This window comes from Mesoplodon mirus (assembly GCF_964341445.2).
Source record: "Mesoplodon mirus genome assembly, chromosome: 2".
Classification (NCBI taxonomy): Eukaryota; Metazoa; Chordata; class Mammalia; order Artiodactyla; family Ziphiidae; genus Mesoplodon; species Mesoplodon mirus.
Window position 1 is genome coordinate 122,774,955 of NC_138977.1, and position 14,895 is coordinate 122,789,849.

The 14,895-nt window shown below is 40.6% G+C and overlaps 1 protein-coding gene across 1 annotated transcript in view; it reads left to right on the plus strand.

Moving 5' to 3' along the window:
- Positions 1-14,895, plus strand: part of FMN2 (formin 2) — a gene marked incomplete at both ends in the record, with an annotated part of 319,676 nt that overhangs the window by 81,091 nt on the left and 223,690 nt on the right. The window contains one exon of the mRNA XM_082631007.1: positions 8,220-8,367. Within this exon, the coding sequence (XP_082487133.1) occupies positions 8,220-8,367 (148 nt within the window). The remainder of the gene's footprint in view (positions 1-8,219; positions 8,368-14,895) is intronic.

A 14,895-nucleotide genomic window follows, 5' to 3' on the forward strand; every position in this document is an offset into this window, starting at 1 on the left:
TACTTGCCTTGTTCCAGATTTTAGCAGGAAGACTTACAGCTTTTTCACTGTTGAGTATTATATTGGCTGTGGGTTTGTCATAAATGGCTTTTATTATGTTGAGATATGTTCCCTCTATACCCACTTTGGGAAAAATTTTATCATGAATGGAAGTTGAATTGCATCAATATTTAAATTCTTTTGCTACTCAATTCCAGTTCAGAAAATTTGCACAAATTTGCAGTCTCAATGGTAGTAATGTCAGTGCTTATTTTCAACATAGTTAAGAAAACACCCCTTTATATTATCCTGAAATATTTTCAGAGACCTCGGCTCATCTTTAAATTTAGTCTTCTTGGTGTTACTCTAATTATTCATTTTTTTAAACATCTTTATTGGAGTATAATTGCTTTACAGTGGTGTGTTTCTGCTTTATAACAAAGTGAATCAGCTATACATATACATATGTTCCCATATCTCCTCCCTCTGTGTCTCCCTCCCACACTCCCTATCCCACCCCTCTAGGTGGTCACAAAGCACCAAGCTAATCTCCCTGTGGCTGCTTCCCCCTAGCTATCTATTTTACATTTGGTGGTATATATAAGTGCATGCCACTCTCTTACTTTGTCCCAGCTTACCCTTCCCCCTCCCTGTGTCCTCAGTTCCATTCTCTAAGTCTGTGTCTTTACTCCTGTCCTGCCCCTAGGTTCTTCAGAACTTTTTTTTTTTTAAGATTCGCTGTATATGTGTTAGCATACGGTAAGTATGTATTACTTATGCTAACACATATATATGTGTTAGCATATGGTAAGTCTTTCTGACTTACTTCACTCTGTATGACAGTCTCTAGGTCCAACAACCTCACTACAAATAACTCATTTTCGTTCCTTTCTATGGCTGAGTAATATTCCATTGTATATATGTGCCACATCTTCTTTATCCATTCATCTGTCGATGGACACTTAGGTTGCTTCCATGTCCTGGCTATTGTAAATAGAGCTGCAATGAACATTGTGGTACATGACTCTTTTTGAATTCTGGTTTTCTCAGGGTATATGCAGAGTAGTGGGATTGCTGGGTCGTATGGTAGTTCTGTTTTTAGTTTTTTAAGGAACCTCCATACTGTTCTCCATAGTGGCTGTATCAGTTTATATTGCCACCAACAGTGCAAGAGAGTTACCTTTTCTCCACACTCTCTCCAGCATTTATTGTTTGTAGATTTTTTGATGATGGCCATTCTGACTGGTATGAGGTGATACCTCACTGTAGTTTCGCTTTGCATTTCTCTAATGATTAGTGCTGTTGAGCATTCTTTCATGTGTTTGTTGGCAATCTGTATGTATTCTTTGGATAAATGTCTATTTAGGTCTTCTTTCCATTTTTGGATTGAGTTGTTTGTTTTTTTGATATTGAGCTGCATGAGCTGCTTGTAAATTTTGGAGATTAACCCTTTGTCAGTTGCTTCATTTGCAAATACTTTCTCCCATTCTGAGGGTTGTCTTTTCATCTTGATTATGGTTTCCTTTGCTGTGCAAAAGCTTTGAAGTTTCATTAGTTCCCATTTGTTTATTTTTGTTTTTATTTCCATTTCTCTAGGAGGTGGGTCAAAAAGGATCTTGCTGTGATTTATGTCATAGAGTGTTCTGTCTATGTTTTCCTCTAAGAGTTTGATAGTGTCTGACCTTACGTTTAGGTCTTTATTCCATTTTGAGTTTATTTGTGTGTATGGTGTTAGGGAGTGTTCTAATTTCATTCTTTTCCATGTAGCTGTCCAGTGTTCCCAGCCCCACTTATTGAAGAGGCTGTCTTTTCTCCATTGTATATTCTTGTCTCCTTTATCAAAAATAAGTTGACCATATGTATGTGTGGGTTTATCTCTGGGTTTTCTATCCCGTTCCATTGATCTATATTTCTGCTTTTGTGCCAGTAGCATACTGTCTTGATTACTGTAGCTTTGTAGTATGATCTGAAGTCTGGGCTCCTGATTCCTCCAGCTCCAGATATCAAAAGAAATCTGGAGTAGCAATTCTCATATCAGACAAAATAGAATTTAAAATAAAGGCTATTACAAGAGACAAAGAAGGACGCTACATAATGATCAAGGGGTCAATCCAAGAACAAGTAACAATTGTAAATATTTATGCACACAACATATGAGCACCCCAATACATAAGGCAAATGCTTACAGCCATAAAATGGGAAATTGATAGTAACCCAGTCATAGTAAGGAACTTTAATACCTCACTTTCACCAATGGACAGATCATCCAAAATGAAAATAAATAAGGAAACACAAGCTTTAAATGATAACTTAAACAAGATGGACTTAATTGATATTTATAGGACATTCCATCCAAAAACAACAGAATACACTTTCTTCTCAAGTGCTTATGGAACATTCTCCAGGATAGATCATATCTTGGGTCACAAATTAAGCCTTGGTAATTATTCATTTTTATTTGTCATTTTTATGTACTCAGTTGACCCTTGAATAATGTAGGAGATAATCTCACTGTACTTTGTAGTTGGCCCCATATCTGTGGTTCCTGTCCATCCGCAGATTCAATCAGACACAGACCGTGGAGCATGGCAGTATTTATAACCCCATGTAAGTGCACCCTCTCAATTCAAACCCACATTGTTCAAGGGTCAGTGTCCTCTTCCAGGGTTGTAATTTCTTATTTAATTATGAACCAGGGGTGCTTTGGGAAGTCACATTCACGTGTTCTGTCAAGAGCTGATTAAATGGCTACAGTATAATATTAACTGTGTCATGATTGTGGCAAAAATGTAAATTATCAGTTTGAAAATGATGCAGTAGTTAAAAAAGTCTACACTATGTTATTATGAAATCATGTGCAGTATGATTACAGCTGTAGAATATATTAAAAGAAGGATTAGAAGATATACCCAGTGGATGCTGTTGTGTATAGTAGTGATTATTTATTGTTTTTTATTTCCCCTATTTCAAAGTGACTCTATATAGTTGTCCTGTTGTTTTTTAACGATTAAATGATCAACGCAAACCAAAATATCGTGAGTACAGTTCAGTCTACTCTCAGTGCATCTACTGTTTATCCTTCCAGTCATAAAAAGTCCAAGTGAGTTAAAGTAGATAAATGGATTTTCCATCATTTCCCTAATATCAATAATGTGTTCATCACCACCTTATTCCAAATAGTATTTACAATGATTAGTAAGAAAAGTAAGATATGGTAAAATAGTAAAATTCAGCCATGAGTGCACAAAAGAAAAAAAAAGACAAAACTAAGCTGTGCAGGGAACATAAATGGAGGTAGGAATGAGGCTAATCAGAAGCATACATTCTGGAATTGGAAAACACGTGACATGCGGCCCATTTACCTATTTCAGATTTTCCAACAGCCAGAACAAAAAGCACATCACGTCCATGGCATTAACAAAGCACAAATAAACTTAATACCATCCAGGTATTTAATTCCTCAAATGAAGCTGTAAAGTTCCAAGATGAGACCTTTGATCCTCAGAACCCTTCTCCAGAGAGTGCTGTGGAAGGGGATGGACACACCCTCCGTGTACTCCCTGAGGGCCTGCTGTATTGTTCTTAGTGGTCACGCCCAGGCTTAGCTGGCTGGAGCAGTTCTTGAGGCCAGTGTGACCAGGTACAGGCTGAGAGCCGTCTGCTGGCCTGACACAGATTTTTCTCTGTACTCCAGGGATGGATAGCGTGCATGTAAAGAAATGGTCATGTGCCGTACTTCGTGGCAATTTTTTACTTTTGTTGCTGTCAGTCAAACTTTCGAAGTTTGTTAGGAGAGTGCACTTGCTGGGATGTCTGGGATACACGGACTGTATTTACCACTCAAATAGAGACCCTTTGGCCTTGAAAGACAGACAGTGGAGCTGAGGCAGTGCTGAGAGCTGAGGAGGTGAAGAGCCCAGGCTAGGATTGTTCCCACATGCAGGGCAGCCCATGGCCACGTGCTTACATGTCCTAGGAGTGTCATAGGAAGGGCAGCCACGCCTCTCAGGGAGTAATCTAGATCCTCCCCCATGCACAGACCGAAGGCATGGTTAACAGAAACGTTACCAAATATTATCGAAAGGTGACAACCAAACCCTCATCTTGACTACAGCAGTTTCAACAAAGCACTCTTAGAATGCCTCACTTCAGTTGTTACAGTTTTCTAGTGGGCCCTCTAATATAAACTATTTGTGAATTGCAGCTCTGAGTTATTTGGGGGGTTATTATATATAAGCCAGTTAAAAGATGGGGAAATATCTGCTAAAAGAAACTGTTTTCTTTTTTGGGATCACTAGCTTGTGGCCTGTTTATGCCACTTTGAGATTGTGATTTTAAATCTTCTGATCTGCCTAAGGTTGAAAGCATGTATTTGTTTTCTTTAATAGGAATAAATGATCCAGTTCAACAAAAATCAAAACAGACTTTAAGAATTTAAGGCGGTGGAGTAGTGTCAGGGAAAAGTGTTCCTGTTTTAACTCATATAAAACTATGGTATAATTTGTTAAAAGACAATTTTATTGATCTTGACCCTTCCAATTCCTTAATACTCATTGTGTGTCTGTTATGTATACAGAATAAAACCGGCAGAACACAAGGGGTATAGGATGTGGTTGGTGACTGGTGGCAGGAAGCTTGCATATTCTACTTGGGAAAATAACACATACATGTTTGAAATATTAAACAGAAATACAACAGAGAAAAAGACATGCATGGATGGTTGAGGAAATGCCACAGGGCAGTTGTTAATTGACTTTAAAGCTTAGTGACAATCAGCACAGATGCCAAGGGAACTTTGCAGACGACAGTTTGTTCACCTAGCTTCTCAGAATAAAGCAAAGATTTCGTGCTGATTCAACAACCACATGGTGTGGTGTACATTTGATGACAATATTTAATTCCTCTAAAAGGACTTTTCAAAATACGGGAAATGTGTGATTATTCTAATGAAACATAGATTAAAAAAATCAAAACAAGTAGTAGTCGTGGTGCTTATACTTGAAGCACACCATGTGGTTTTCATAGCTCTTGCCACATAGTGTTTGCACCCGCCTCACTCCAGTCCTGCGAAAAAGACAAGAGCAGGCAGTTTTCCGGAATTACTGGCGAGAACACTGAGGCCTCATAAAGTTATGAGATTTGTCTGGGGTACAGCACTGATTATATCCTAGGAGTTTTATCTGCTCCATATGTTTCTTTATATGGTGTAGTTGTGAATAGGTTTAGATATAATGGATCACTTGATACCTTTGTTTTCCATTTGATGCACACAAAGTATCCCTCTGGCACCTTGTTAATAAGCAAATAAAGAAAATGAGATCCCCAGCTCCAGCTGCTGCTCATGTTGACAAACCATCTCTTTCATTTTTTCCTTTTATTTGACAAATTCGTTAATTCAGTAGACACTAAGCGGATTTTATGGAGTCGTCTTAATATTCTCAAGTGCTTGGGGAGATTGACAGGACTTGTGTACACACCTCATGTGCTGAAGGAGTTCAGGAAGTTGAGAGGTGACGAGCTACACTCAAAACCGTGTTCGGTCACCGATCCGGATCACGTGCTGGTAGCTGTCAACATAAGGGGTGGCCGGCGTCCTGTCGGCGCTGTGACTTGGGAGTGGGGAGGGGACACCCCAGCTAGACTTAATCATCGGTTAGATTCCACGGGTGGGGAGGCTAAGTGGGACCTTCTAGTGGAGTGGAGCTTGATTTAGGAAACTCGGGGAGATGAATCTGGGAGGATGAATGGGAGGAATATAGAAAAACTTGAACGACAGGTCAAAGAGTTGACATCTGATTCTGTAGATGTTAAAGAGCCATGCAAGAGCTTTGTGGTTGCTTCTTCTCTGCTCGTGGAGCCACACGATGAAGGAGAGGTTTTGTCATCACGAGCTGTAATGTATTCCAGTCCTGGGGTGGGGCTGAAAGACTGCAGGACTGGCCGGGCTGTTCTGGCTTTTGCAGAGTGCTTGTAGCAAACTTCGTTTTTCAGTGAGTGATGAAATCCTGAGGGCAACCTTTTGTCCCCCTAGCTGCTGATGCTGCCTCTTTTATATGAAGCAGATGAAGTCCGAGGCTGAATGGGTTTACTAGTAGGATGGTGACGCTAGGTCAGAGTTCCCCTTTTAGGGAACATACCTCTCGTTCCCCTGGCAGCGAGTGCTTGACTGCTCCTTACGTGCAAGCTTCACGTGATGCGGACATGAGGACTGTAGGATTCTGTGCCGAGTGGTTGCCGACAGCCTGGGTGTTGCTTCCTAGACCAGCACTGGATGCAACACTGTCAGGGCATCGAGCCTTGACCTCGCCCCTTGCCCATGTCTTACCTTGTTCTTGTAAGAATGAGGACATTGTCTGATGTTTTTGCTGGTCCATATTCATTGAATTCCTTTATTTTACCAACGAGAGCTCATTTCTAATATCATGCTAATTAAACCACTCATTTTGCCAATGAAAAACTACTTTTTTTTTTACTAAAGTGTTGTTGATTTACAGTGTTGTGCCCATCTCTGCTGTACAGCAAAGTGAGTCAGTTATACACATATAGACTTTTTTTTAATATTAGTTTCCATTATGGTTTATCACAGGATATTCAGTATAGTTCCCTGTGCTATACAGTAGGACCTTGTTGTTTATCCATTCTAAATGTAATAGTTTGCATCAACCAACCCCAAACTCCCAATCCCTCCCTTCCCCACTCCCCTCCCCCTTGGCAACCACAAGTGTGTTCTCTTTGTCTATGAGTCTGTTTCTGTTTCTTAGATAAGTTCATTTAGATTTAGATTCCACATATAAGTGATATATGATATTTGTCTTTCTCTTTCTGACTTACTTCACTTAGTATGATAATCTCTAGGTCCGTCCATGTTGCTGCAAATGGCATTATTTCATTGCTTTTTATGGCTAAGTAATATTCCATTGTATATATGTACCACATCTTCTTTATCCATTCATCCGTTGATGAACATTTAGGTTGTTTCCATGTTTTGGCTATTGTCAACAGTGCTGGAAAAGCTACTTTTAATATTCAGTAGGCCAAATAGCAAAGCCTCTGATGTCAATCAAGGTATGAATACTTGAAAGATGTGACTGGCTGAAATGCTGGCCAGGTCTGCATTGGGACCCTTCCGATTCAATACCACTGACCCAGGAATCTGAGTTCTCAGTTAAGGCCAGTGACTGTCCCTAAAGGTGAAGTTTAAACTAAATGATCTATACATTGTATTTTACTGTTGACACTGAAGAATATTTTATGAAGTTCTTAAATTAACTTGTTAAACAAATTACAGAAATATCAGTGCCTCTCCATCCGTTCACTCAAGTTCACAATTTCAGCGTGGTGGTTACGGCATGTTTTTTGTTATTCTCTCTGCTTTACTTTTTATGTTGATCAAAAGGTTTAGGGAAATATACCTGTAAGGAAGGAAGACGTCATGAAGAGAACCCAGGGCTTGTGTACATTGTGAGCCTGCGTCCTGAAGAAGCTGTCACCCTGAAATCCTAGCGGGCAGTTTCCCAAGTTGTTCACAGGCCTTGGTGTGGCGTCTTTTGTGAGGTTCCCACTTGGCTTCCTGGCACGAGGTGTAGTTACGAGCCTGCTTCTCATTCTGTCTGGATTCTCTTGGTCTGCAGCTGGGAAGAGCTTTCTTTGCCAGATCCCTGCCCAGTTCTTTTTTTCTTGGCAGGTTCATTTACTTTTTTTTTTCATAGTTTGTCTCCCAAACAGTCCCCAACCTGTACGCACGATAATCAGTTTCCTGGGCTTCCTGCTCTTGAAGGTGATAAAGCTATTATGGTCCTTCATGCCCAGCGCTGCCTGTTCTCTGACTTTACCACAAGTGTTTAAACAGATTTCAAAGGGACATCGTATTCCAGTGCATTGAAGATGCCTCATCAGGGGGCTTTGTGATTGAGTGGATTTTCTGACCTTGTAATTCCCTCTAGGCCCACATGGCCTCCTACCCCCAAAGATAGAGACTTAAATCTTACCGTAGAATAGAATTTGAAACACGTATGGTTATGAAAATGAAAAGTTCGTTTGAAGGATTGTTTATGTGATGAATCTACACTGACTTGTATAAAATGCTGTTTAATGTTTTATGGATGTTTGCGTGTATATATATGCACACCACACGTATGTTTATGATAGAAATGATGTTGCAAATATCAATCAAGAAGACTCCATTTTTTTTCATGATTGAATTAAAATAGATTTTTTGGTTTTTTTTTTTTGAAATATAGCAAGATCAACTTTACACCTGGGCTGCAGTTAGTCAACCTACACACTCACTGGATTATATAGAAGGGCAGTTTCCCAGGAGAGTCCCAGCTACTTGGCCACCGTCTAAACCTCCTGACGAAAAACACAGGCCCAAGGATGCTGACACAGGTAGGCCCCCGGGAAGAGTGAATATTCTGAAAGTAACATCGAATAACTGTGCAGCACCTACTGGGTACTGAGTCTGGGTTTCTCTTCCAAGTATTTCTTAGATTATACTCTGCATATAACTCAAGCTAAATCACTGGGAAGCTTGTTAAATTGAAAATTCTTATGCCCCATCTTCAAGGCTGCTGATTTCTGGAGAACGGGCCACTGGGTTGTCCAGTTACTACAGTGTATATAAAGTCCGAGAACCACTGCTTCGGGGTCCAGCTGTGGCCACCACCCGGGGGGAAGCTGCACACTCCACATGGGCTGAGAGCTCGGAAAGGAACTTTCTGCCTACTGGCTTCAAGGGTGGTGGCCACCATACCTCTTTCCCCTGTCTCTTCCCTTACTGCTTTCTCTGAACTTTTCTTTGTTTCTTCCTTTGCCTTCAGAGATAACTGACAGGCAAAATAGAGAAACATGTTTTACTAAATCTAAATTTTAAGTAATTCAAAAAATTGTTCAGTATTCAGATGTAATATTTTTCTAAAAAATATTTCCTTTTGGTGGTTTTTTCTCTTTGTCCTTTGTGTCATTCTAAAGTATTTTGTGTTATTTTTGAAGTATTTTGAAGGTAACATGAGATTATTGTCAGCTTTATATGGAGCCTGAAGCTAGGAAAGCACTTTGTATTTATTGTATTGAATTAAGAATCCTATTTTTGTAACAATGTTTTTATGGAATTTGGTTGTTTATCATTGTCTAACTCATGAGTTCCCTTTAAAGCCAACAATGACCCACACTGTCAGGGACTTTATTCTAGGTTCCTGCCCAAAGGTCTGCAGAGGGGCCTAGTGCTTATAACCTCTGTTTTTCTCCCAGTCCTGGAGCGATGCATTTACCTGTTTCTTCTTTGCACTGAGACACTGAATGGGGGCTCACACCTAATGCTGTATGTCCCCCTTTTACTGTCTGATGCTTTTGAAACACTGCTTAGTGTTTACTTGGTGGACTGTACTCCCTGAAATGAACCACATACAAGAGATGCAACGTAGGACACGTGTTCTGTGTAGGGCTCTGAGTTTCCTGTGGTGCAGAGAACAGTTGATCAAGGGCCAAGGTAGACCTTCAGAGAAGAGGGAGTGCTGACATAACACCTGAAAAAAACAAGCACATAAAAGCATATTTAGTTTTAAAAGGAAAAGCATATAACTAAAAGTAATGATCCCATTAAATACACTATTTTATTTGTTTATGTTAAAAATTACTTACTGGTTAGGAAATAACTAGGTGTAGATATAGTAGAATCGGTCAATTTCAATGAGTTATTTTAACAGTTGTTCATATCTTGTGTTTTACATCATTGATTAGGATGATGTTTTCATTTTTTTCTTTCCTAGTGTGTCTACTTCTCTCAACTTTAACTGAAACATTTTATGTTACTGATTTTATTGTATACTGGAGGAACACTAGATGGAAAGTTAATTAGTGATCATCAGAATTTTAGTTTGGTAGGAGATGATAGTCGGAATTGATGTCAGGAAGTTTGTAACCTAGTTTTTTCTTCATTATTTGATGTAGCTTGCAAAACGCCAGAGCAGTAATTTTTAATATAACAACTTGTCTCCTTTTAAAATATGCCTTCTTGAAGAGGATGATGGAGGTAAGTAGAAAATAGTTTAATGTAGTGACTTGTTTCAATTGATCTGTTTTAAACCCAACAGCCCAACAGCTCTTTTGTCCAAATTGTCTAATGGCCCTTCTAAACTTTTCCTGCTGTGATTCCATGGGGCATTCTCATTCTGGGGCATTCACCTTCCCTGTCGTAGGCAAGCAGTCAGTTGTAAGAGTGAGAATGTAGATAATGTAGTAAAAACTGTGCATAGAGTCTACTGTTTAAAAACAATAGGTATGAATTGTAGTCTTTGATACTGTGATTATTAACAGTGATAAACTATTTCCAGTGTACTTGACTGTGACTGGTGCAAGGATGTCACGGCTAAAATCACTGTTTGCAGCATCTGGTCCCTTTCAGTTTTGACTTAAAGAGCTCAATGACTTTTTTTCTTTTTGAAGAAGAAAGACTTGTGGTTCCATCTTAAAAAATTGACAACTTGGTATTTCTTTTTTTTTCCCCTTTTGGCTCTTCTCCACACTGGTTTCTAATCCACATGTCCAGCTAATTCAGATTCATGGTGCTGCCTTTCTCGGGAAACTCACTTTTGTTTTTCCATGATCCATTTTGTGAAACGGGCTTTTCCCCACCTTCACCTATTGATGTAGAAATGGACCTTCTGCTATGTGAGTCTGAGTGCAGAGGCTGCGGTGAAGCCTCAAGGGCTGTGGATTCCTGGGAATCTTTGGCTCCCAGCCTGTTCCCTGCAGCCTGTCTACATTGCCTCCACAGTGGAGCCTGACTGTCTGAAGTCTGTAGAATGTTTCCTGGAAGGACAAGGCTGGAAGAGAAGTTAGGAAGCAATGTGCTTGCTCCAGAAGTTTGTGGCAGAAATAGTAATAAGAAGAAAACTTTTTACTTACCTTGTTTTCTCTTTCTCTCTACTCTCTTCATTTTCCTTTACTTATTTGATACAACCCACCTCCCTGCCACGGTGGTTCTTTATTCTGGAGCCCCGTGGCATTTTATTCATATCTCTATCATGTGGATTATTTAGATATGTAATTTTTCTGTCTCTACATATCTGTCTTCTGTGTAGACTCCCGACATTTCACGACCTTTGGACACATAGTATATACTTAAATATTTAAGTGAATAAATGAAGATCTTTTGTTGAAAAAGATAAAAATAAATAAAATATCTACTCAGCATATGAATGCAAGTATCTGATGGAATGCTGTGTGCTGAAACAGCTTGAGGATGATTTTAGGGGCTCACTACCAAGCTTCAAAAGTTATTCGATAGATTTACACAAAGAGAGAATTAACTTTAGTTTTGAATGTGTGGAGAACAGGGTCAAGATGTCTAGGTGTGAACAGAGACTTGATCATTCTTGGTGTGTCTTTGGAAAATCAAGGCTCTTATCTTCCTTTAAAAATGTGAATGATCAAGAGAGTGAATGGAGGACTGATATTAGAAAGGCAGTTCTGGACACAAAAAATCCTGGAGGAAAATATGGAAAGAGAGCTGTTAGAAACATGACAAGCTTTTTGTGTAGAAATCTTAAAATATCTGTTTACATGCTGGCTGAAAGAATGGTAACCCACCTTGGCTCCAAAAAAAAGATCTGAGCAGCTTATGAATATGTGAGGTGTACAAAAGGATTACAAAGGAAAACAGATTAAACTGAAAGGAATTTAGGATGGGGCAATAAAATGAGGCTGGGGTGAACTAGCATGCTGAAGTGTATTTCAGAAGGACTTGCAGTTTTTAAAGGTAGTTGAAATTTATGCCTTGGGTTTAAGGTAGAAGGGAAGTGGAAACAAGTCTGTATCACACCTTGTGTGTCTGTGAAATGAAAAGCAACAGTCACAGAAGGACAACTTTGCTGTCCTCTCGTATCCAAAAGAAGGGTTTCTACTGGTTCTTCATAAAGGAGATTCTGTGGGCTGAAATGCAAATAACAGCATCCTCATCCTATTTCCAGGTTTGTCCCAATGCTTTAACACATGTTCACTTGAGGTAAAGCAGAGATTCTGTAAGGGGCTGGGGGATGTTCGATGGCATTCATCTCTCAAGGAATAAAATGCTCTATAACAGATCAACTGTGTCTTCTGGAAATGATTCTCCATGTTAAGTTTTTTTTTTAATCAGCCTGCATTTCCCCCTTATATATGCAAGGTAACGCCCGTGTGTGGACAACCTTTGTTGGCAATGACGGGCAGATCCAGACTATTAAATAATCAAATATGCAGAATAGTGTTGACTCCTTTTAGGAAAATTACATGTTTAACCCCATCTTCATTTGTGGAAGGACAGGGTATACCAGAAGTAAAGACATCTACCATTTGTTAGGCCACTAATCATAAGTCATGCTATTTAAATGAAATTTAATGAATTCTCTTTCAATTAAATTGACTAGATTTGAATCAAATTGATGTATAGAATTAAAGAAGCTTAATTTAGTTATTTTATATAAGTGCATTTCTCACTAAAATGTAAAAGTTTTTAGAGACTTCTTAGTTCATTTTTCAGAAGGCATGTTTTGTATATTTAAAGGGGTGATTTGATTTACTTTCCCTTCCTACCAGAATGTCATGTCCCGCTTATTTTTCTTGCTGTCCCCTCTACAAATGTGAAACTCATCCACATGTGTTTTGTTTTATAAGTCATAGGCCTATTTGTGTTGATATAGAGATCATTTCTAGAACATATTTGGAATTGTGGGGGGTCCAGAACTGTTTGTGAGGTAACTTTAAAAACATGGAACATTTGAAGTTTTGTCAGGAAGGTTCTTTCTCCTACTTTGCTTCACAGTAATGTTTTTTTTTGTTATTTATTTATTTATTTATTTATTTATTTATTTAAGGCTGTGTTGGGTCTTCGTTTCTGTGCAAGGGCTTTCTCTAGTTGTGGCAAGCGGGGGCCACTCTTCATCGTGATGTGTGGGCCTCTCACTGTCGCAGCCTCTCTTGTTGCGGAGCACAGGCTCCAGACGCACAAGCTCAGTAGTTGTGGCTCACGGGCCTAGTTGCTCCACGGCATGTGGGATCTTCCCAGACCAGGGCTTGAACCCGTATCCCCTGCATTGGCAGGCAGATTCTCAACCACTGTGCCACCAGGGAAGCCCCACAGTAATGTTTTAAAACCAGTCTAGTTTCTTAATCCTTAGGGCAGGTGAGTGGAGGAGTTGGCAGTTAAGATGTGCCCTTGAGAGCTTCCCTGGGTCACTCCGAAAGCAGCCATCCTGTTGATGAAGGGGGCTGTCTGGACTGTCTGCGGACGCGGGGCTGAGGAGGAGGGGCTCCCGAAAGCTCCAGGCCCTGCAGGGAGGATGTCGGGGCGAGGGCCCGGGGATTCTCACGAGGGGTCGTCGCTCTGAGGATTCTGGAGCCCGGTGGGCTTCTTACCTGCCTGCCCACGGGCTCCCAACTTGGCAGGTGCTCAGAGGCAGCTCACTGGGTGCAGCCCAGGCCTGTGGCTTCCCTCTACGGGCAACGCTTTTTGCGATTTTTCATGCTTCTCTTTACTGTTTCTCTTTCCCTTCCTTCTTTTTTCTCTTTCTTACTTTTATTCTCTCCTATTTTCTTTCTCCTTGACATTTATTTTTCTTTCTTCTCTTGATTATTCTCATTCATTTTCCCCTTGCTTTATAGTTATTCTATACGTTCCTTTCACCTTAACATCTTGACCCTCTAGAACTCCTGTACTACAGCTTATGATTTTGAAGAGAATATTTTGGCATATAAATTTCTCCTAGATGTCATAACACACTGATTCAAGGAAGTAAGTGCAGTCAAAGAGGGGAGGGTGGGAGAATGAACTCAATTCAGGTAGCCATTGAATTAGATAGAAACTCAAAGTTTAGGTGTAGGTGATCAAAAAATTGCAATATTGATAAGTCTTTCTAGTTCATTGTTCTGGTGAGGTATACACATTCTTTTTACCATCAGAGCCAGAGGTTTGCTTTTTTAGGCAGGTCACGAGGTCTAGGGCTATAGAGAAAAGCTGGGAAACCCTGCGTGCATCTATCTCTAAGGGAACGAACGATTCGTGACCACCCCAGGAGACCCTGTGGGCTCTTCCTGCACCATCTACATAGAAAGACAGGAAGAGAAAATGTTCTCGTCTGTACAAAGCCCCAGGACCTTGTCTCAAGTCTCTTGTGTTTGGGAGGATTTGGAGGTGACTAAAACCAGCAGAAAACAAAAGGCATTCAAGAGTCTGGATTTGCTTTAATATTAACTGTCCTCGCTTTGATGTTAAAGCTCTTTCTTCAAAACTGGCCAACTCTGGTGTTGTGTTCAGAGTAGAAATTTGTCAGTGTAAGAGACAAACGTTTCGATTAACTTAGTGAAATGCAGTATTTGGGAAAAGGCCTGCATTGTTAATATTCTGTTGCCACAGTGACACATGTTGGTGAGTGATGACGTCATGCTGTTCTCAGTGATTTTGTTCTGAAAGATGCTCTCTGAGCTCAGGTGCAGGCCTTGTGATGGCCCAGCGCCCACTGTCCTGGGGCTGCTGCTTCGCTTCCATGCTTTCTTCATTCTTTGATCTCTCCTTTCATCCCTTCCCACAACTACTCAACACATATTTTAAACATCTGTGGTGCACCGGGCACTGTTGTGGATGCTGGGGATTCATTAAGGAAGAATCTACGAAGTCTCTCTTCACAGCGTTTGACTTAGTCGAGGGGAGAGCGAAGTCGGCAAACAAGTGAATTCTGCAGGCTTTCCTTAGAGAATCCGCACTGTGGAGAGAGAGAGGGAACAGGGTGCTCCCGGGAGCGGGTGGGGGCGGGGTAACGGGGTGCTACCGGGAGCGGGTGGGGGCGGGGGCGGACATTCCCCCCCTGCCCCATTGGACATCCTGTGGCCAGAGCGGGACTGGCGTGTTACAGGGCGGCAGGAAGGCCAGTGTGGCCGGAGCCC